The sequence below is a fragment of the Lissotriton vulgaris genome, chromosome 9 (assembly GCF_964263255.1).
Source record: "Lissotriton vulgaris chromosome 9, aLisVul1.2, whole genome shotgun sequence".
In the NCBI taxonomy this organism is placed as follows: domain Eukaryota; kingdom Metazoa; phylum Chordata; class Amphibia; order Caudata; family Salamandridae; genus Lissotriton; species Lissotriton vulgaris.
Window position 1 is genome coordinate 325340051 of NC_141697.1, and position 24484 is coordinate 325364534.

Below are 24484 nucleotides of genomic sequence, written 5' to 3' on the forward strand. Positions count from 1 at the left end.
TTGCGGTCATGGCAGCCTCTACCATTAAAGCGGCAAATGCTATGGCACTGCTTGGCCGTTACAACAGGCAGATATGGTCAGATCTGGCACCCATACTGTCAGCGCTTCCGGAGGACCGAAAGGAAGAAGCGGCAGCCCTTCTCAAAGAAGGAGCAAAATCGGCTGCTGAGTCTATCGACATCGCCATGGATGTCTCGTCTTTGGCCTTCAGACAAATGGCCGGGGCGGTTTCGCTTCGCAGACAGGGCTGGCTCAAGGCGACTTCTTTTCGACCAGAGGTGCAGGCGAAGATTGTCGATATGCCCTTTGACGGTGAAAATCTGTTTGGGAAAGATATTGATGAGGCATTGCAAGGCATAAAGTCGGACACGGATACGGCTAGAGCGCTGGGATCTCTTCAGCAGGGAAAGTTTCAGTCCTTTCGAAAGAGGGGTGCAAGAGGCCAATTTAATCAAAGACCCTCTTTTCAATCCAACCGATATCAACCGTACAATCAGCAGGGATATCATCAGTTTAACACCAACAACCAGTTCAGATCCTCTAACTCCTCTTACCAACAACAGTCCAGAGGTAAACCCAACGCCAGGGGGAAAAATCAGCAGTCTAATAGACGTCAATGATTTCAGGCAGGCGCTCCCCACACAAAAGATCCCGGACAACGACCACTATCTGTCTCAATACTACACCAACTGGATGTCCATAACATCGGACAAATGGGTCCTGGATGTCATAAGCAGGGGCCACACGCTGGAATTTGTGGAGATACCACCGGACCACCCCCCAGTACTCAGGCTCAACCATCATCGCAAAGAAATGCAGAAGGAAGTTCTCTCGCTTCTGCAAAAGGGAGCCATAGAGGAAGTACCACAGCATCTCAGAGGGAGAGGCTTCTATTCGCATTTCTTCCTCATCAAAAAGAAACAGACCCAGAAATGGAGACAGGTATTGGACCTGAGGGATCTCAATCAATACATAAAAAAGATACCCTTCAGAATGTTGTCGTTGCAAGAGATCTTACTCATGTTAAAGGACAAAGACTACTTGGCGTCCTTGGATCTCATGGATGCGTACTTCCATATTCCCATTCATCGGAAGCACAGGAAGTATTTAAGGTTTGTTGTGGAGAGTCGCCACTTCCAGTTCAAAGTCCTGCCATTCGGACTCAAATCAGCCCCGAGGGTATTCACCAAATGCATGGCCCCGGTGGCGGCCCACTTAAGACTGCAAGGGCATTACATTTACCCATACCTGGACGACTGGTTGGTGACAGGTCCATCTTTCAGGGACGCAGCAGAAGCTCTACAGAGCTGCATCCGGTTGTTTCAGCGATTAGGTCTGAGGACCAACTTAGAGAAATCCTCGCTGACTCCGGCCCAAGGCATCCAGTTCCTGGGGGCATGGATATGCACCAGAGCAGGGAAAGCCTATCCTTCCGAACATCGGATGAGAAAGATCAGGGGGTTAACGGCTTCCCTTCAAGCAAAAAAGTCCACTTCCGTGAGGATTTACAAGTCCATGCTGGGGATGATGTCATCCTGCATCCCATTGGTACCAAACTGTCGTCTGCGAATGAGACCTTTGCAGGAACAGCTCGACGAACAGTGGGTACAGGCCGATGGAACCTTCGAGGATCGCATTACCATCACGAACCGTATGAAGGTGGCCATGTCATGGTGGAAGATCCTAAAGAACCTGGACCAGGGACTGAGCTTCATTCCTCGAGATCACGACTTCGTGATGACGACGGACGCTTCGCTGAAAGGATGGGGCGCGCATCTTCAAGAGCTGGAAATTCAGGGCCTTTGGTCAGATTGGGAAGCTCAGCTTCACATAAACATGTTGGAGCTCAAGGCGGTGTTCCTAGGGCTTCAAGCATTCCTTCCCAGAATACGACAATCGTCAGTACTTATCCAAACGGACAGCACCACGACCATGTTTTACCTGCTGAAACAGGGCGGGACGAGATCCAAACAGCTGTCGACATTGGCGCAAAGGATCTGGAAATGGCTCATAACCAACGAAATTTCGATCCAAGTTCAGCATATACAGGGAGTCCTCAACACTCGGGCGGACGCCCTGAGCCGCACTCCCAATGCGACACACGAGTGGGAACTACACGACACTCAGATTCGCATTTTGTTTCAAAGGTGGGGCACTCCCACATTAGATTTGTTCGCGACTCAAAGCAATTCAAAGTGCGCTCACTTTGCGTCCAGGTACCGTCAACAGGGCTCCATGGGAAATGCATTCCTCATGGACTGGACAGGAAGGTTTGCATACGCGTTCCCTCCGTTCCCGTTGATACCGCGCATCCTGCGCAAGATGAGATTGGAACCGTGCCGGATTATAATGATTGCACCAGCCTGGCCAAGACAGGCGTGGTTTTCAGACCTCCTTCAATTGTCGAGGGCGACAAGATCCAGCTCCCGACATTTCAAGACCTCATCTCCATGAAGGAAGGGCAGATTCTGCATCCGGACCTGCACTCTCTAAGGTTGTCCGCATGGAACCTCATGAGCGGGAATTTCAAAATCTAGATATTTCGCAAGAATGCAGGCATATTCTCTCACAAGCGAGAGCTGTATCGACGAACAAAACATATACAGCAAAATGGACCCGTTTCTGCCACTGGTGCAACAGACAAAACTTGCATCCGTTTGAGGTTCAGCCTGAAGGTATCCTGCCTTACCTGCTTTCACTATCTAAGTCAGGTCTGTCGCATGCTTCGGTCAAAGTGCACTTAGCAGCAATATCACGATTCCGGCGGAAGCCAAATGAACCATCTCTCTGGTCATCCAGAGTAATAAAGGAATTTATCAAGGGACTTTTTAGAGTCTTCCCACCCATCCAGCGCCCACCTGTGCCGTGGCACCTCAATACAGTTCTATTGCAGCTTATGAGGCCACCCTTTGAGCCCATACATAAGACAGACTTGCAGTTCCTGTCATGGAAAACAGCCCTCCTTCTCGCCTTAACATCTGCAAGGAGGGTTAGCGAAATCCAGGCCTTTTCAGTGGAGGAACCCTTCTTACAATTTCGTCAGGACAGGGTTATATTGAGAACAAATCCTACCTTTATTCCCAAGGTGGCGACGTCTTTTCACCTCAACGAACCCATTATTTTACCTACTTTCTTCAGCAAGCCTTCCTCGGAAGCAGAAAGAGCCTTACACTCTCTAGACATTTCTAGATGCCTAAAGTTCTACATTGAACGGACAAAAACGTTCCGCAAGTCCAAGCAATTATTCATTGCATTTGAAGGGCAGAGAAAAGGTCTTCCATTGTCGAGACTGAGTATTGCTAGATGGATATCCTCAGCTATCCTGAAATGTCACGAAAAAGCGGGGAAGCCGCTATGTTCTAAAGTGCATGCACATTCAACGAGGAAGAGGGCAACCTCAATGGCCTTGTTCGCAGGAGTGGCACTGCCAGACATCTGCAGAGCAGCAACGTGGAAGAGTGTGCATTCATTTACAAGACACTACTGTCTAGACACTGCGTGGAAGGAGGACACGGCAGTGGGACAGGCTGTTCTGAAGCGTCTATTCCAGTAAGGTAGGGTCTAATGGCATATTGTTTTTTACTATACAGTGCTTTTGACTTGTACTTTTCCATGCATTTATCGTATTGCTGATGCTTTCCTAGCTACTGTTATATCATTGCTTTGCGGCAGAGCTTCCTTCTGAGTTCTGTCCTGGAAACGCTACAAGTATGGTGAGCACTGCTTACTACTCTGATACAAGCATGTGAATCTATGAAAGATGTAATACTGGAGAAGGAATTAGTTACTTACCTGTACACTATAGTTCTCCAGTATTATCTTTCATAGATTCACATGCGCCCGCCCGCCTCCCCGTTTCTCAGGCAGATCTTGTTCTCGGTATTTATCCATGTCTCTCACTCGGGGACGGAAATCTGAGGCAGGAAGCTGCTGCTGGGGAGTGTGAGGGCAGGGCAGCAATTCTGATTGGCTGGCTTTTGGACCAAAACAAAGAAATGGTCTGGTTACCAAATAGTACAGCCCCTATGGGGATTTTCTATGCAGTTTTTCTTCTCTATGATACTGCTTGGTCATTCTGTTACCGTGAGACTCCCACCATGACGACGGGGAAGATACAAGCATGTGAATCTATGAAAGATAATACTGGAGAACTATAGTGTACAGGTAAGTAACTAATTCCTTATGGAGGCCTAAAGAGTATCCATTCTGAGAAAGACGGGCTCTTGATCTGGAGGTCCATACAACTTTGAACGCACAGAGAACTACTATCAGGACCTAAGAATAATTGTATTGCAGGATAAAGCAATTCTTTAGGAGAGGCTTTGATGCGGTTCTCTAATGCAGCGTCTTCAATTTCACAGAAGTAGTTGTACCAGGAGGTGGAATAAGGATACTTAAGTGTACTGCCCATCTAACCAGTATCTGATTGAAAGTAGTCATCCACTGGCAATACTCTTGCAGAAGGTAAATCAGAGAGAGTTAGAAAGTATTTTCTGACAGAAAAGCAATGTGAGGAAGAGGACCAGGGTGTAGATTGCTTCCATTTGTGAGAACAAGATTTTCTGCTGGCATATTTAAATCACCTACAGTGTGAGGTTGACCTCCGTGTACACAATATTTGGGATCTCCTGCTTGAAGAGGTTCTAGAACATGATCTTGATCTTTTGCAAGGACTCTTCTCCTTCAGTTGTTTTACTGGAGTCCTAGAATGTGAACTCAATGTGCAATGACACCTTTACCCTTGCAGGTCTAACAGAAGCAGAAGGAGGAATTGGCTGTGGCATCACTGGAGGCAGCCATGGAGATGCCAAAGGCACCAGAATAGCGGGGGTGTCCGGATAAAATGTGGAGATTTAGATCCCCTTTACCAAGGTGTGCAAGATAGAACTACCTCAGGAGTGATTTCTCTTGATGGAGAATAGGTTTAAGAGTACTCTGAATCAGAGGTAGAGGTACTTCTTTAATTCTCAAAGCCAATCAGAAGATAAGTGCAACTGTTTATAGGATGGTTTGTTTTTGCACATTAATGTGAGTCAACATTTATGGGTAACAAGGGGAAGGGGACGGGAAGAAAGGAACCGGATAATGCGGAGTCGTGGCATAGTGAACTGATGTCCTCGCCCTCTCTGCCTCATTCTCAGCGCGACTGGAACAGTGGAGAAGCAGGCTCATGGGAACTGGCCGAGGAATCGGATGACGGCCCCTTTAACTGGAGGACACACGAGTACACTGCCCCGCCCCCTGATGACGTCGCGGGATTCCTACAGGAGAAAAACGCGGAAGGAGAAATGCTGGCGTGTGACTTCACCGATTGGAGATCGGGAGTAGGAGAGCTGCCCGGAGGAGAGGAGAACAGAGCTGAAGGAGACGGACCAGAGGACGACCGGAGTAAGCCAGGGGGCCAACGGATCCGTGAATCGCTGTGCCACACTCCCGAGGGAGGAGTGTGGCTACAACATGTACGGCAGCATTTGGCGGGCTAGGTAGGAAAACGGGGTTCTTCTAGTTCGTAGCCCGTGTTTGCCAGAATACCTGTACAACCTTATTGTGTAAATACCCCCTCCTCACCTGTAGTCACTCATATGCACCCTCGCACGTACCACCCACTGTTTAGCACCTAGCGCCGAGACGCCCACGGGTAATTGTATGCGCTCTATAAATGTCATTAAATAAATAAATAAATAAATAAATAAATAAAATAAGCACAGGTGTCCCCTCACTTACCCGGTTACCTGTGGGAGAGTCCAGATAGAATACAAATCCTGACTATCTGTACCTGTTCTCTCTTTCCCTGACGGAGTCCAAAGCGGTGTGGGGAAGAACGGAACATACTCTGACGCCTGCCTCATCACCATCTAGAAGCAAGTCCCTAACCCGACACCACCACGGACTCCAGAGCGTTTAAGAGAGACTCACTGACAACTCGCCATAAAAAGACGTTTACTAAAATAAAACCTTACCTACCCCGAACTGGTCTCAAGTCTCTCCTTGATCCCACGCCACAATGGGATAGTTGCCTCAAAGTCAAACAGGGCTTCAAAGGTGTATAACTACTGGGTGTCAAAGTCTGAGGTGGTTTCAATGTTGATAAAGGCTTGAACTTCAACCATCCAGACTCTTTCAGAGTCGCATATTACTTTGACATCGATTCAACAGCATACAGCAAACATACGGGAATGGTGCCCAACTTCAATGTCTTGCTTTGTGACATTGAGTGGGTGTGGCGCCTCTTCCTCTGGTAAGGCCACTTCCAGAATCAACTACTAGGGAAGTTGGAAGATGGAGCTCTGGTAGAACGCTGACTTTCGCCTAGGTCCTCAGATGTCCCAGCAGCTACTTCCCGAGGCTTTTCCTGTGGGCAGTGCAGCCTGAACTTCTGCCTGTCTTTTCGTGTTCTCCTGGAGAGCTTGTGGTAGTGACTGTAATCTTCAGGACAATGGTCTTCCGGCATAGGATATAGTCTCTATGAGGGTCTGACTGGGCCCTCTTCCTCTTCCAAGCAAGGCACTTCACTAACAGGGATGGTATCCTGACAGAAAAAAAAGAGGTATTTTCTCTCAGAAAAATATTTAAATGTACTCTTCCTTAAGAGGTTGAAAGAATAAAAAAAGTAAAGATCAGGTTTGGAAAGATTTCCAATGAGAAACTGAGCACAAAAAGCAGAGCTCAGTGCTCCAAGATACGGGTACCAGGAGCCGGAAAAATGTACTGACCTGTCACCTGTAAGTAAAATTTCTTCTCTGACCTTGTACCACAGACCCATTCTCGATTCAGTAACCACCCCTGCGGATCTTTTGTAGTCTCCTCCATATTCTGAATGTGGTCTGAGAGATCCCCTTTATGGCACCTGGCAAATTGTCCGTTGACTGGGGTAGAGGGGGGCGGGCAGAACAAGGTTTGGGCCAGGCCCCTAATAAGGTATTCACCAGTGCCTCATTAAATGGAAGACTGGGTTCAGAAGAGGTCTGTCCGGTCTGTAGGACCTATTTAGGACATTGGATTTGACTTCCATGGTGGGGAGCTGGAGATCAAGCACTTTGGCTGCCCTACGCATGACCATGGCATAGTAACTGTATTCTTCTGTGGCTGGTCATGGGGGTGAGAGGTATCTAGAAGAGAGTTGTTGTGCCAATTATCATACCGGTAGGGATGTGTGAACTCATCACCCAGGTCATTGTTGGAGTCAGCTCTGGGAAGGGAATGCAAAGTATGCTGCCTTCCCTGAGAAGGTGTCAATGCAGGTTGGGGAAGAGGCGCTTCACGTAGCATTGGGTGCAGGTTTTGTCGAGGTCGGCAAGGCATCGACTCCGTGTCAGAGAGGACTGTTGGGGACTCATGTTCCAGCGTTCATAGAAGTGTCATGGGTGTCAAGGAGCCCGGGATGAAAGTGGAGCCAGTAGAGGAGCCAGAGGCAAGATGGGATCATAAGGTCTAACTGACGCCAAGGATGAACCTGCCGGCGGTATCCCAGATGGAAAGCCTCTCGGTTCTTTGGGGCGCTAAGGCGCGCAACAGGGAGTTGGAAGGGATCAGAAGATCCGGAGCATAGCTGCCGGGAACTGTTTGATCTGTTTAGGCATGACTGACAGCCCCAGAAACTAGGGTTGTGCTTGTACCAGCAGCTGGATCGGCTCTGACTTTGAGTGTGAAAAATGATGTAGCCCCCAAATCTGCTCAAGCGAATGCAAATGGAGCAAGGGGGTGGATCCTGCTTAGATTTCTTGTGTTTTTTCTTAAAATTACCGGATGCCTTTCTGGATACAGGTTGATGCCTGGGGAATATTCAAAAAGTGAGGAATATGCGACTAAGCGTCTCGATCAGAAATGTACATAATAAAGTTAGTCAAATCTCTCCTCTGACTTTGTGCCATCGAACTCCACTGAATCCCTTTGATAGGTACTTAAATGTTTTGCTGGGATTTGACTGCATTATTTTAAGGATAACTACACATAGATGATGTCAGCTAGAGACAATTGTGTTGTATTCAGAGGAGCAAGCAAACCATTTAAGGATATTCTCAATATAAAGTTCCCTGCTGAGACTTCTCGCTTTTAAACTAAAGTCTAATGCAAATGCTTTCGCTAATTTTAAGCTTTATCCAAAACCTAGCCTTAATATTCTAAGAGTGTAGTCTGAATGCATTACAAGACTCAAGATTGTATTTTCAAATCTATATCATGAGGGAAGAATAAACATATAATATTTTATACCACGCCAGGGAAAATAAATGTGTCCCATTAGCACATTATCTGGAATACATACACTAATATACCCAGATTCACATTTTTACAAAAGGTAAAGGCTGGGGACAATCTCAAAATCCATAATTACTTTGATTCTTTAGCACTGCATAGATTTAACCTCCTGTGCTCTGATCAGGCTTAAATACTTGTGTTTATATTTGCTGCATATGAAAAAACCATTGTACATAAATCCTTCATGCAGATTTTATGAGTGAAACATGCTATTCATTACTATTGTCTAGGGAGAATAAAGGAATTGCGGCCCATACAAGGGCCTGTCTCGATTCATAGTACCTTCCCACCCTCTGCAATGGCAATATACAGCACATTACACTCTGCGCATCTGCATATATACTATTTATCTGACATCCCATTGATAGACCCTATAAGCGCCTGGGCAGCTGCTATTTCTGTATAGATATAAAGTCTGACATACAGCCCCGAAAGCCACGGCGAGCATAGTCTGCATCCTGGCGTCCTCGATGGAGCTCAGCATCCCTTTCTTACTCAGCAGGGCCCTTCCAGCAAGCGTCCAGAACCTCACGTGCTTCACACCCACCGACACAAACTGGGTGTCTGAATCCGGCCGGAATTCTGCCACGAAGATACGATGGTTGTGCCCAGATCGAGTGGCAATTTTGGCACCTGGTAAAAAGGAAGAAAACGTGCATCAGATATATAATCAAAAACATTAGTTGAAAACATTCGTGCATGCACCCAACATTGCAATAGAGGACGGCAGGTTACTTTGTACATCAATGCTGTACACTTCTTCGAGCTCTTGAGCAACACTACCAAATCCTTCCTGGTCCGGGAACCTATTAGTATCCAGTCACAGATATAAACCCCCTACACATATATAGTACACAGGAAAGGGTAAATAAACGTTACCCTTGGAACATATATTTATGCACCTTATTGACAAGGATTAGTCTCAATTTGTGTTACTTGTCCTGCAAGTCGCTAACAAACTGAAAATGACCAACAGAAGAAAATAGAAATGTTGTCCTTACAAAGCACTTCCGGCACAAACCTCGAACATCAAAGCCGACTGCAGCCAGATATAAAATAGTCATTTTATTGGTTTCAGGAGATTAAAATTGCCAGTAAAGCATATATCCGAAGGGCTGTGTTCTTTGTAACGGTCTCTTTGTCACAAAATAAGACAGCGGCGTTTTGGGGCACACGTCTCATTAACAATGAGTGAGAAAGACACCATGATTTTTCAAAATGGTAACTATTCCATAATTCCATGAGAGGCAAAGTATACCTGGTTGCAGAGAAGATCCTGTTGATAGAAAAAAGGTTTTAGCCATCTCCTCCTCTTTCTGCCTTTGGGAAGGAGATATTCTTGGAGAGATCACTTACTTTCTTGGGGAACTGGACGTAAGATCTGTGTGACATTTCTATATCACTTCAGAGTTCCAGTGTATCATACCACAAAATGGCAGATTACTAACTGAAATTGAGGCACAAAGGCAACTTTATCATTCGCATCACTGCTTACAGAAGAGCCATGTTTTAAGTGTTCATCACTCAGACCTCAATCCCAAAGTCTTGTGCAGGGGTCACTGTTACATGCTGCATCAATCTATCAATCAATCATGGGCATTTGTATAGCGCGCTACTCACCCGGAAGGGTCTCAAGGCGCTGGGGTTCGCTACTGCTCAAAGAGCCAGGTCTTGAGGAGCTTCCTGAAGGAGAGATGATCGGGAGTTCTATGTCTTGGCTGCCAGGTAGGAGAAGGATCTTCCCCTGGCGGTGGCTTTGCGGATGCGTGGTACGGCGTTGTGGAGGGCCTTGTGGAGGGCCTTGTGTGCGTGGGTGAGGAGCCTGAACGTGATCCTCTTGCTGACGGGGAGCCAGTGCAGGTCTCTCAGATGGCCGGAGATGTGGCTGTGTCGGGGAATGTCCAGGACGAGTCGTGCGGAGGCGTTCTGGATGCGCTGGAGTCTTTTCTGAAGTTTGGCTGTGGTTCCGGCGTAGAGGGTGTTTCCGTAGTCCTGTCGGCTGGTTACGAGTGCCTGGGTGACCGTCTTCCTGGTTTCGGTGGGGATCAATGTGAAGATCTTACGGAGCATGCGCAGGGTGTTGAAGCATGATGACGAGACGGTGTTGACTTGTCTGGTCATCGATAGGGAGGAGTCCAGGATGAAGCCCAGGTTGCGAGCATGGTCCATTGGTTTGGGGGTGGTGCCCAGGGCAGGGGGCCACCAGGAGTCGTCCCAAGCGGAAGGCGATGGTCCCAGGATGAGGACTTCTGTATGATGTTTATTAGAACATGTAATTCGTAATTACGACATAGGTGGCAGGAAAAAGTCAATCATTTCCAAGAATGATTATTACGTCAATGAGAAGGCTTTTTGTCGTGCCAAATATTTCTATGATAAAACCATGCATTATCATTAGGGGAGCAGGTTCCTGACTCATCCCTCCCATGTCTATTGTACGGAAATGATACAAAAATAGAAGATACACGTCTGCTGCTTTGGTATTAATGAATGTATAAATGTAAATGTAAATGTAAAGTATTTGTAGAGCGCACTGCTACCAAGCGGTTTCGTGGCGCTATTACTCATACCGCTGTGGAACCCTTCCTGGCTTTCCCTGTGAAGTGTTCACTCCTGGGCACCCCTAGGGTGAAGCCAGGGATCCTAGCGCTGTTGGGGCCGTTGTGGAGATTAAGCAAGCTATTGCCCAGAGTTGCAGCGTGGGACCCATAATTGGAATAGGCACTGAGGCGAGAATATCAGGTCCGAGGAATTTTTGAGCCCGAGACCCGCCGAGGTGGGAATCGAACCCTGGTCCTGGGCCAGAGCTCTGCATCAAGGTCTGCCACTCTAACCATTGAGCCACACTTCTCCTCGGGAGGGAGGGCGGGCCCAGGAAAGGCAGTGCAACACTTGGGCTGAAAGCCTGCCGTCCTATCTGCATAGGGGAGCCTTCGAGAATCAGTACTCCACTGCAGAAAAACGATAACTTGCAGGTGTGAAATGGAATTTTTAGGAACTTTTATGAATTGCACCCCAAAAAAGTGATCAGCTGACTCACCAATTAGAAAAAGCAAGTATTGCAGAAATAACGTGTGAGATTTGATTTTTAAATAAGGTTAAGCAAACAGTGCCTGTTAGACCGGATAGCCCTAGGGTGGTCTTTCCCTCAAATTTTTGCCTACCTCCTCCTCCATGTTCTGACCTAGTTGTTGCTGGCTTTAGGACTCTGTGGACTTTACCACTGCTAACCAGTGCTAAAGTGATTGTGCTTTCTCCCCTTTCTCCCCTAAACATGGTCATTGTCTCATCCACAGGTGGCATATTTAATTTACTTTTAAGTCAATCATTTAATGCTACTAGTGGGCCTGCAGGACTCATTGTGCCATCCACTTAAGTAGCCCTGTAGCCAATGCTCAGGTCTGCCATTGCAGAGCCTGTCTGTGCAGTTGACACTGCCATTTCAACCTAGCAAGATAAACCTCTTGCCAGGCCTGAACCTCCCCTTTTTATAAGTATAGGTCACCCCCAATGGAAGTCTCAGGGTTACCCAGAGGGCAGGCTGCAATGTATTTAAAAAACAAGAAATGTAATTTTAAGTTTCACATGCCCTGGTAGTGAGAAACTGCCAAACTTGTTTTTCACTACTGCAAGGCCTATCTCTCCCATAGCATAACATTAGAATTACCTTATTACATCTTGTAAGTGTAATTCGCAATGGTGAAGAGATAGACTTTTGAGGTTTTGTGTCTCTGGACTCACAATTTAAAATCACAACTTATGGTGAAGTGGTATATTCAATTGCTGTTCTGAAAATGCCACTTTTAGAAAGTTTCCATTTTCTTACTCAAGCCGTTTTGTGTCTGCTGCCTGTCTCAGACTAGACGTATTGGGTGGGTGACAGATAGGCTTTGTGCATTCCCTCTAGGCAGCTACACACAAAGGGAGCTTGTTGGAATTGGTCCTTTTTGCAGGGTCATCCCTAAACTGTTTGCCTTTCTCCTAGCCTTTTTTCTGACATGGTGTTGGTGGTTTTAGGACTCTGGGCACTTTAGCACTGCTGTCCAGTGTAAAGTGCGTGTGCTCTCTTTGTTACATATGGTAAGATTGGTCTACACCGGTTTGGCCTATTTAATTTACCTGTCAGTCCCTTGTAAAGCTTATATCATATACCCAGGGCTGGTAAATTAAATGCTACTGGTGAGCTTTCAGCGCTGATTGCGCCACCCACCAAAGTATCCTTTCCAACCTATCTCAGGCCACTTTTAGAAGTTAGCATTTCTGTGCGCTAAATGTCTTCCTGCCTAATATGAATTGCATGTCTGGCTTTTGAGTGACAGGGGCTGGTGAGGTGTGTGTGGCTCCAGGAGAGGCAGGGTGAATGAGCACTAGGCTGAATTGGAAATCTGCATTTGGAGTAGTGGGAAGATAAGTCCCTGAATAGGTCTGTGCCTAGCCTGTACAATGCTGGCTCCATCCCCCTCTGGTGTGTCTGATGACGAATCCCCACCTGACAAAGGGGAAAAGGAGCCTTGTAAACAAAGTGCTCGAATTCCCTGCTGAATCCGTTTTGGCTGGTTCCCCCGAACCCTGTGCCTGTGTGACCCGCGAGGCCAGTGTTAGCAGCTACACCGCCTGATTCGTGGTCGCGGGCAGCTGCGGGTGAGGAGTCCTGCCTGATTGCGTGTCAGCTGCTGCGTGTGAGGAGTCCTGCCTGATTGCCTTGTCGGCCGCCCAGGACCCCAACACCGATGAATGGGGCTGGAAAGGGCACATGGTGGGACCAAGTGATTGTTCCAGGAGGAGCCCGGTGAACGGGCTCCTCAGGCACTTTTTGTGCCAGTGCTAAATTTTTTTTTGGCCACATTGTGGTGCTCAGAGAGGCACCGGGAGGGCCCCATTGAAAAGGGCTCTCTAGACACTGTTAGTGCCAGTGCTTGGTCATTTCTCACAGCTGCATCACCAGAGTGTGGACAGCGGCAGCAAAGGAGCACTTCTTTGGATGTCAAGAAAGGCGTGAGATGCACCCTGCACCCAGTGCATCACACACCTTGTCTTTGCTGCCAAGGCAGCCAGAGGGCCAGTGGAAGGCCCTATAAATAGGAGCCCTGACATTTCTGGACAGAGGGCATTTTGAGCCCTATGGGAAGGCCAGGTTGCCTGGGGTCATTTTAGGGTGTGATTGGGGCATACTGTGTTTATGCTGGTGATGCTTATTACCTAATGTGATTTATGTGAGGTATATGCCAAATGTGATTTTTGCGCCCTGATTTATGTCTCTAATATGATTTCTGCTTATGAGGTTATTGCATAATATGTTTATGCTGGTGAGGATATTATTGCCTAATGTATTTATTCTTAGGAGGTTGGCATATATGGTGTTTTACGCCTAATGTGATGCTGATTGCATAATGTGATTTATGTTGCAGGATAGAATGCGGAGTACAGTGTTTTATGCCAGTAATTACTAGTTGTGTTATACATTTTCTATTTGTGCTTTGTGATGGTTCCGACATTGGCCCTGTCATGTGTATATAATCCCCTGTAAATATTGCCCAGTGCCAGTTGGCACAGTGTAGATTGTATGATTACTATTCTAATGTGTTTTGGATAATACAAAGGCTATTTTTATATATAACCATTTGTGGAGTTTCTTTTCTGGTGTGCCTAGTGTGTTGCTGCTGTGTGTGTGTGTTGCGCAAACACTTTACACATTGCCTCTAGGATAAGCCCGACTGCTCGTGCCAAGCTACCAAGGGGGTGAGCAGGGGTTATCCTAAGCGAGTAACTCCCTTGCCCTGACTAGAGTAGTGGTTTCTGCCTGGCTTTGGCGCAAGCCCTAGCCAACCAGAAATCCCATTTCTAAAAGTGCTTAAGTGTGACTTGATGGGCAATCCACATCCTGATGAGCCATCCTGGGCAGGATGGGTTGGAAGAACCGGGCACAGCCACACACTTACACCTGAATAGGCTGTGTCCTGGCCTCACACAAAGGACAGCATATCCCCCTGTAATGAGTCTGGAGCCAGGGCAGGAATGCAGGACATCTGTGCCCTCCAAAGACCTTTCTCTGAAGTCTCCCCTACTTCAAAGGGACAACTTGGTATGAGTACTGGATCTCTGACACCACCACTTCAGTAAACGCCTGGACCTCTGAAGTATCTGCCATGAAGAAGGACTGGTGTGCTGTTGAAAGACTGCCACTCTGCTGGACTGTTGCTTTGCTGGACTCCTTCCTTGGTGTACTGTTCTGATGCCTGCTGTTCCCCTACCTGGGTGAGAAGGACTGAACCTGCATCACTTGAACCCAGAGTGACTCCAAGGGTGTGCTGTTTGCCTCTTGATTTGAAGTTTCAGGGACATAAAAGACTTCCATCTTACCTTTATCTGCACCCGGGCTCTGTCATCTGCAAGTCTGCCCTGCCAAATCCTCATTTGGCCCAGTGCATCTTCACTGTTGCAGGGATCAGAACCGGCGCATCCTTGCCTTTGCATGGATCAGAACTGGAGCATCCTCGTTGGTGGGTGCATCTGCATCGATGCATCGTCTGCTACATCTGCAGAACTGATGCGCTGCATTCGGGACCAGCTCATTGCCCTCAGAACCGACGAATCACGACTTGGCATGGAGAAAACCAATGCATGTCCGGTTAATTGATTTTCTGAAGTAAATGTTGCCTAAATTTCTCCATATATCCATTTGTGAACATTTTGTGAGCTCGTAGGAACTATAGCTCCTAATCCATAAGAGGGTCCCTTGTGGTTTCAAACGAGGCAATTTATTTTCTTAAAACAAAATTGCCTAATGATTGTACTTGGAAAAGAAAAGGTTAAAAATAATGATATCAAATGCTCTCTAAATTACCATTGCAGGATATAACACAATTTCCAGCTTTTTTCATAGGCATGTTAATTAACCTTTGTCAGTCTACAAATACCGACCTACATTCTACTTCATGTTATTTTTTTAATGTAATTCTTAATTTGTCCTATTTTATATCAGTAATTCTTTGCTTGGTGGAATGGTAGGGTTGCTGCTACTATTAGCACTCTCCAAGCATGCATGCCACGGAACCCTCAATTTGAACTGGGGTTTGAGGTCCTTTTGCAGTATCAATGTGCTCTTATGCAGGCCCCTCTCTGTTGCTCGAGTTCCATTGCATGAGTATGTACCCCATACAAATGTGCTCTGCTCCTGTCTATGTCAATAATTTAATCTAATACGGGATTACTCATATGGCAGAGGCAAGGATGGAACTGCCCAATTTTGCCTCTGGCATTTGTTAAAACCTGCCTTTTGCTATTTTATTTGGGTGGTGGGAAAATGAGACTTCAGTGATCTATTAGATGGAAGAAGGTTGAGGTGGTTGTGTCTTTTGCAGCAAGGAAAGGTCTTCGTATCATTGGTGGCAACATATTAACCCCTTCTGCAAGGCCTTTATGAAATTAGCAACACACCATTTGCACATCAGTAAAGCTACACGGTTTACAGTACAGTGGCAAGTCAGGTAGAAAGGTTTTTGTTTCCACCTATCCAAACAGAAATTGATTACTTTGCGAAATTCGTCTCCACTGACTCCTAATCATACTGCTCAACTGGGTGACATTTTAAAGAAATGAGGAATAATGACTGCCTACGGAGTTCAACATGGAGGGGCGCTCGGTGCTCAGATAGATGGTAGACTCCTAGCTCACATTATACTAAGGCGACTCCATCCAGCCAAAAAACTCCACAAAGTATGTCTCTGCCAAGATATAATGATGAAGATTACCATTTAAAACAAATCTCGCTAGACTGCTTGTCCCCCGTTACGTCATATCTCCGCACCAGAAACCTCCTTCAAAACAAACACTACGTGCCCCCGTGTAGACAGATAACACACAACGTGGCTCCGAGTAGACAGATACAACTATTCTATACTGCTCCTGAAAATTGTGACCTCAAACTCTCCCACCGAAAAATACACTGCAGATATTTAACCTACCCACATGTAAGCCCCTTTTTAAAATAATATAAACTACATCTTCACTCCTACAGACTGTTCTGAGTGTTTGACGTAATACAATTTGAGAAATTTGAAAACGCTACTACTCGCTACAAAAGAACACCTCCAAACTCAGCCTCATGTGCCCCCCCCCACCTAATCCCCCAAATATTATCAAAAAACTACCAAATCTTAGTCTTCCTGGCATACCCTTTAAACACGTTACTTTTATTTGCTAACACTACCATCAGTCGCCAAAAGAATCTTTAAGGACCTCAACCAACAAACTTTGAGTCTACTCGTTTCCGAAGAGAAAAGCTAAAAAACACTCGCCTCAGTTTGTGATCAGCACTGGTTCATCTTAAAAAATCTGCACCTTTCTAAGTCTGCCATTGTCCCCGTCTACAGATCCAATTTAAAATCAAATACCGGCCACATTTCAATCGTACTCGTTTCCCCAATTGAAGGACCACTTTTAAACAAATCCCTTTTCCTGCTTTTAATGGGCTTCACTCTCAATTTGTGAATATATTTTTAATTTGATACCAAAAAACTTGCAATAAAATATACATTATTTCTGTAGATACAAATAAATAAAATGTAAACTACGCCAATACATGTATGAAGAAAACCCTACAAAATCTGTTATCCGTCAGGACAACCACAATACTGCACATGAAAAGACCAGGGAAAAGAATAAAACTAATTTAAAAATGACTTCTAGGATCTTAAACATCATCAATACATGTATAAATCAATACAATTATCCCAAACTCTTCATATTAATCTTTCTGATTGTTACATACAAGCATGACTTTTCCATAAGTGTATAGTACAGCCGGTTTGGCCTATTAAAATAAAAAAAATTGACCCAATGACGAATACATTCTTTCTCTCCTCTTACTTCCATAAAATCCAGCATAATCCTTTCTACTTTACCCAACCTCTCACAGATGCAATTAACCCTGTTGATCGCCTGTTCTTAATGTTTGAGTATATTTGATGTTTCTCTTGTTCTGTATCTGATCACTTATAGTATACACCTTAATGACAAGGTATCTCAATAGATTTCACTCTGATGTGTTTTATGAACCATCATTTACAAATTGGAGGAATGATGAATCCAGTTCATTGCAAAGAAGATTGTAGGTTCCCATCTTGTGAGCACCCTATCTGCCAGACATCACATAGGAGAAATAGGGATTCGTTGAAAAATAGTTCATACTTAAATTCTATTCAACCAAAATAAAATGTCAGCAGTGGATGGACAGGCATGCACTAGACTGAAATGGAAATCCTTGGGGGAGAAATTAGGGAGTGTGGAATAATCAAAGTTCTCAGTTTAGAAACATTGAATAATTTGAATACAAAGCCCATAATTCATAGAAGTTCTGAAAGCAGCACTTTTCTACCATGCCTTTAATAATGTAAAACCCACGTACAGAGGCTTGAAAAGATAACAATTTGTCACATATGCCAAGCTGTTATTTCAACAAAATTTCCTACCTTTGCTTTTTACCTCTCCAACATCACAGGTCTCTCCACTCACCTCGTGTCATGTGGAAAAGGCCTGCTAATATGGAATCATCATCAACTAAATAAATTATCCAAACACAATTGTCAAGCTTTTATCACCAAACAGATAATTTCTTTATTCTGTAAATGACACTGATGAAAATTCATAAAACACAACTTTCCAACAGCTTGCCCACCTTCCTGCCACTTCCAGATGGTGATGGTATGTTCTGGATCCAGACCAACAGAAAGGAGGAGCTTGCCCGTGGCACTGAAGCTGACCGAGCAAACCCCCTTAGAATGGAAGCACCGCAGCACAGAGAGGGTCTGTTTGTTCATTGCGTCCCAAATGTGGATGGAAGGCGATGTGGCTGAAAGGAAAATGTACACACAAAATGTACACATGAAATGTCATCCGTCTCCAATTTCAAGTCCCATTTGGGCAAAAATGTCCCAATTTTACATATCAGTGCCCTTGTTTTCCTCACTGTTTCAATAAAAGGCACTTTCATACACCCTGGTCTTACCTGTCCTGCACCTCATCTCTATCCCATCACCCGGCCCATTATACAGCAATTCCAGCCACAGCACACTTCATTTCTTTGGCTGTGCTCTCTCAAAAACATTCTGTGACTTGATTTCATGTCTTAGGACCCTTAGAAATACACGAGGCTCCTTCTGTCACCTTTGGACACTTCAGAATACCCCTGCTTCCAACCTTTCCCTTCTTCCACGCACAACAGTTGTAGGTCTCATTTCTGAGCACACTCGGGCTCATCTTTCATTTTGTGAATTACTGAAACATTTGTGAACGTGTATGCATTGAGTAAAGCGTGTTCCAAAACCTTCATGTGGTATAGTTCAAACAATTAAAAGTTTGCACGTGTTTCGATGAATTTTACCATGAGACACACTCCATGAAGTTCATGAACCGACCACGTTATCACTAATTCCTAAAGGACATATTCAGGAATTGCTTTAGTACACGGTGTGTAATGTCCTTTGGCCCTTTTTAAAAAAATAGAAATATATAATCTATCGTATTATGTATCTGCTGTACAACAAGACTGTCAATCAGTATTATTTATTTAGAATGTAAAAATATTGTCTCACCCTATTATTTATGTAATATAATAATGATCTCAATCAGATATGCCTGTTCTGTACATGCGGTCAGAGTGCAGTCGAACTATATTCTATAGGCACATTAGCAGGGAATATTCTGTATTTTTATCTTCTGAGATATGTTTAACATAAAAAAAACTCCTTCTTGGATAAATCAAAACACGAAATGCTGTGCAAAATCCTCCTGCATATGTCCTAAACCCCCGAGTACACACATATGGCTTTGGCATATATAGAAGGTGTTTGTATTATGCTCCCGTGTTTGCCATCAGATGAATATAATGACGACACAACTGTTAGGGGCAACTGTTAGTGATATGCTAAGAACAGAGCTACTACATTACATTTCTTGCAGTCTTTCATCACAGAAAGTGGAAACATAATGTGCCATATCATCAAATGGAGAGGAAGAATGTTTAATATCGGTCACTTTCGGCCAATAGCACTGGAGTATCTTCATTCTCATTCATATTAAGTATCATTCCCTGTGGGCAAGCCACAACGAGGGCCATTGTTAATGGCTTTCAAACTTTAACAATAACAGATTGCAAACATAATTTCTTGGGTAAAAAGCAATTTCTTTGCTCAGACTTGACAAACTGCAGTATTGTGCATCCTGGAGCAGGCTATAATATTCCCATGGTGCATGTCAGCTGACACATATATAACAGACACTTTAGGTGAAAGGTGGTAATGATTACTTAAAAGGCCTGCACTCCCCTTAGGGCAAAATAATATTCACTAACTGAACACCTCCAGGAAAACGTGAGACAATATCAAAGCACACAGCAAGAAAGCAAAGGCAAGGCGAATTTAGATGGATAACAATGGTTCAAAATATACAACTGAAAAGCACAACATTTTGGAAAGTGGAAGCACGTGCTACACATGACAACAAGGCAATCTTCACAACTCTGATGACTGAAAGAGGGAGGAAAGGATACTATTTTCAGGAAAATATTTCATCACTGAAAAAGTTCACTGGGAGTCTGGGACTCCTACCCAGATGGTCATTTTGGCACTGGTAGAATATTTATAGCTTTCATTGGTGCAGCATGTGTTCGGCTGAGTAGTTACTAACACATGTTCTTGCCAAACGTATTATTAATGTGCTTATCCAAATTAGTTATTTACAAGAAACTTTATATGTTCAGCCTCGAATTAAGAGGCATTTGCGAGACCCTCCATGTTTGTGGCACAGCCATGTTAACGTGTTATTCTCACTTATAAAGACGTTATTTTTATGTTTCTATTTCCACAAAGCACGCGTTTCTCAATTTGAAACAATAAAAAACCTTTCTAAAATTCAGCGAGGTTTGCCATGGAACGTCGTGTATTTTTTAATGTGCGCTATGTTGACAGGTGCACATTTTCAATTTATTATCTCAGGCCTTGCATGGGTGACCTGGGGGTAAACGTGTAATTCTCCATGATTGGCTCAGTATTGTACTGTATTCAGATAATATATAAAGCATCTTAGATTTCAGTGATGGGAAGATATTAGATAGCTACTGAGTACCCTGCCCATCTGTACTTAAACACACTCGGATTTAAATCCCTTACCTGACATGTCTGCTGTGTCTCCTGAAATGGAAAAGCAGCAGAAAGAAAATTAAACCAGAAATGAGAAAATTTGGAAAACGATATATCTTTCAAAAGTGAAATGTATTAAAACATTCGAGGGTTAGTTTAAATTGGGGAAGATGGCTTTACCACAACCTCAGTCTGGAAATTAATGTTCATATTAAATTTCACTTGTCCTGGATACCTATCTCAATTACTTCAACTAACAATGCGCTGAAAAATTAAAATGTACTTCTATTCACAATAATTGTAAAGCTACAAATGAACAATTCATACAGGTTTTAAAATCCTCATCTGTTCTACAAATGTGACTATTTTAATAAAATATCTACAACACTAATCTGTGAAGGAGAAAACTTTCTTTTACCTTTAGTTTTATCCCTGAATATGAAAATATGCTCAATTATTGAAAGCTAGAAGTCTACATGATGGTAATTTTTCATAATATCCTTGTCATAATGATGTCTTGTCAGCATCACCATCATGACATCATCGTGCTTTTATGATCAGAATGGTTCTAATGGTAATAAAATGCACCACATTCACAAACATATACATCAGATTTTTTCTACCAATACCTCAACACTGTCAGGGTGACTACGTGGCTCCAGAACTATGGGGAAATGGTAGGCTGTACCAATGTTGGAAAAATACATTTGCACATTTGCCTTAGGACCTAGACTGACATTAAAAAAGATGCAATACAGATGTATGGAACTGGGCAAGTGTTCAAACGTTAAAGGTAGTTAATGCCCTGTGAACGAATTAAATGTGTTTTTATCTATAAAAGATGATTCACAGATTTCACCGTAAATTAGTATTCATCTAAATCCATGAGAATTGCACAGAGGGTACTCACTTTTTATTTGGATTATTAGCTTTAACCAAAAGTGAGCTACCTACCAAGTCTAAAACGTCTTGCATCTACGGAATACACATGCACATTTTAATACGAGTTACAGTTTAAAAGATAGGATTGTCATCAACTATTTCCTGGAGCAAAGTAGACACCCTTATTGGACAGAAAAAAACATTTCAAGTTCAAAGTGACACTGATAAGAACTCAGAGCTTAAACACTATGACACTATGGCATGCAAGCAGGGAGACAAACATGAATTCCATGCAAACTGCAAAAGCTTGAACAATGATTTTCCAATGCCTTCACTGATGGTGGTATTTGTTAATTCAATCTCTCAGGGGCATTTGAATCCATTCACCATGGGGTTTAATGATGAACACCCTATCCCAGCATCTGGTGAGGAGTAGAGCTATCGTAAAACACTTCAATTTTTTTGACCATCGACGATCACATACGAGACAATGAATCAGTGAGCCCCCAAATTAGAACCTCTCCCAAACCCTTCTGGAGAAACTTGTGGTTCACAACTGTTTGTTGTACTTCTCGGCCTGCAAATGGCGATGCTGGGACATCTCATAGCCGGGTTCAAAAGAGTCAAAAACCAGTGAGCAGATAAAACAATGCTTTATCAGGAGAGAGCAGGAGCCACAGATGGATTCTAATGTAAATATTCTAGTATTTCTAGATCATGACTGGCCATTGACTTAGCACTTAATGCTACATAGGACTGAAAGAATAAGTTACTTACCTTCTGTAATGCATTACATGGTAGAGACTATCTAGCTACAGATTCCTTACCTTTGAATTTTCCAGGCATCAGGCTGGATCTGGAAACTTTTGCGGAGCAAAACCCCTTGTGCGTGCCATCGGGTGGCTCCATTCGGCTCCACATGATGTCAGTGGCATCGGTAGCGTTAGTTATGGCATTGCTGTACCTATACAGATGTCACCCAGGTGCGCGCACGTCAGTACTTTTTATTTTTTCCACACCAGAAGCCCAGAGCCACAAAGTAACTGACATTGTTGTGTACAAAAATAGGGCCCTGAAGAGGGGAGTAATCCTAGCCGTACAAAATTAGTCTGTAAGGTAGGGAGGCATGGGTGGGACTGTAAGGAATCTGCAGCTAGATAGTCTTGCTACCAGATAATGTGTTACCGAACGTAAGTAACTTGTTCATCTGATAGAGACTTCTAGCTTCAGATTCCTTACCTTTGAATTAGTTATTCAAGGCTTACTATCCTGGCGGTGGTTTGCGGACCAATACCTTACAGTATGAAATCCTGCAGGGCTGAACGGGCAAAATGCCTGTCCCTGCAGACCTGACTGTCTAGGCAGCAGTGCTTGGCAAACATGTGCAAAGATGTCCACGTAGCTGCCTGACAGATGTCCAGGAATGGTACACCCCAAGCCAAGGCTGTAGTCTCAGACTTTGCCCTGGTGGAATGGGCCCTTATTTCCTCAGGGGGCAGCTTCTTAGCCAGGGCACAATAGATCTTACTACAGAGAATGACCCAGTGAGAAATAGTCCTTTTCTGCACTACCCTTCTCATTTTAGCTCCCACGTACACCACAAAGAGTTGGTTGTCCACCCGAAACTCTTTTGTGCGGTCAAGGTAAAATGACAACGCTCTTTTTGGATCCAGTCAGTGGAGATGCTCTCTCTTCCTTAGAGGGATGCGGGGGCACAATGAAGGTGGTCAGCGTGCTAGATTGACCCAGATGGAATGGGGTCCCGACCTTTGGCAAAAATTAAGCCCGGGTTCAAAGCACCGCTTTGTCAGGAAAATACATCATGTAGGGAGGTCTGTAAAACAGCGCCTGCAACTCCCTCACCCTTCTGGGTAGATGTAATCCCCACTCAGAATGCTGTCTTGATGGCAAGCTCGAGGGGACAGTTGTCCAAAGGTTCGAAGGGAGCACACATAAGATAGGTGAGGACCAAATTAAGGTCCCACTGCAGCATAACAATGGAAGTTGGTGGAGAAAAAGTGAGCCAGCCCTTTCAGAAACGTATGTACAATTGGAGAGAGGTTTGGTCTGGCAGCTGCAAAAAAGCAGATAGAGCAGAAAGATAACAGTACCCAACGCAGAGCCCAGCTGGGCAAGCGTTAGAATGAACAGAAGAACAGTGCAAAGAAAAGCAGAAAGAGGGTCACATAGACCTTTCCGTACAGCATAATACAAATTTGTGCCAATGGCAGACATATACGGTCTTAGGGGAGGACCGCCTGGCCGCAAAAATAACATTACACTTTTCAGGCGAAAGGTCAAAAGCCATGAACTGCCGCCGCTCAATCTACACAAATGGAGGTGCAGAGTTGACAGGTGTGGGTGAAGGACTCTCCCCAGCTCCTGTGACAGAAGATCCTTCCGAAGAGCCAGCCTGACTGGAGGATCAATGCTTATTTTCAGAAGCTCTGGATACCAGACTCTTTGCCCAGTTCAGAGTCACAAGAATGGCTGGGGCCCGGTTGTTCCTGATCTTCTTCAGAACTTTGGGCAGAAGTGGTACGGGCGGAAAGTCATACAGCAGGGCTGAGCTCCACTGATGACTAAAGGCGTTGCCGAGCGATAACCGCTTTGGAAACTCCAGCGCGCAGTATTGCTGACCCTGCGTGTTCCCTTCTGAGGCAAACAATCTAACCAAGGTTCTCCCCACTGCCAAAAGAAACCTTGGTCCACCTCCGACTGGAGACGCCATTCGTGATCCGCTAGGCATTGATGGCTTAGTTTGTCTGCCAATCGAATTGCTCAAAGCTCCAACAAATTTATGTGGAACCCTGACTACGCTGGAGACCAGTGTCCCCTGATCTCCACCTCTTCCAGATGGGCACCCCATACCAGAAGTGACGCATCTGTCACGACTGTGGGATCTGGTAGGGGAAGGGAAAGGGGTCTGCTGTTGACCCAATCATGGTTCATCAGCCAACAGCACAGGTCTTTTGCAGTTCCTTTTTAAGATCTGGACCACGTCTGTGAGATTTCCCCAATGCTGTGCCCACTGGAACTTCAAGTCCCACTGCAGAGCTCGCATACACCATCTGGCATGTTTTACCAACAGGGTGCAGGAGGCCATGAGGCCCAACAGCCTCAGAGTCCGTCCCACCTAAATCCAGGATAGAGGCTGAAACACCAGAATCATAACCTGAATATCCTGGACACGCTGCTCGGGAGGATAG

The 24484-nt window shown here is 44.8% G+C and overlaps 1 protein-coding gene across 1 annotated transcript in view; it reads right to left on the bottom strand.

The window, feature by feature from the left end:
- EML5 (EMAP like 5) overlaps window positions 1-24484 on the bottom strand; it is a 1453541-nt gene that overhangs the window by 179218 nt on the left and 1249839 nt on the right. The window contains exons 31-33 of the mRNA XM_086936634.1: window positions 20424-20444; window positions 17933-18106; window positions 8681-8889 (exon numbers count right to left, since the gene is read on the bottom strand). Coding sequence (XP_086792760.1) covers window positions 8681-8889; window positions 17933-18106; window positions 20424-20444 — 404 coding nt within the window. The remainder of the gene's footprint in view (window positions 1-8680; window positions 8890-17932; window positions 18107-20423; window positions 20445-24484) is intronic.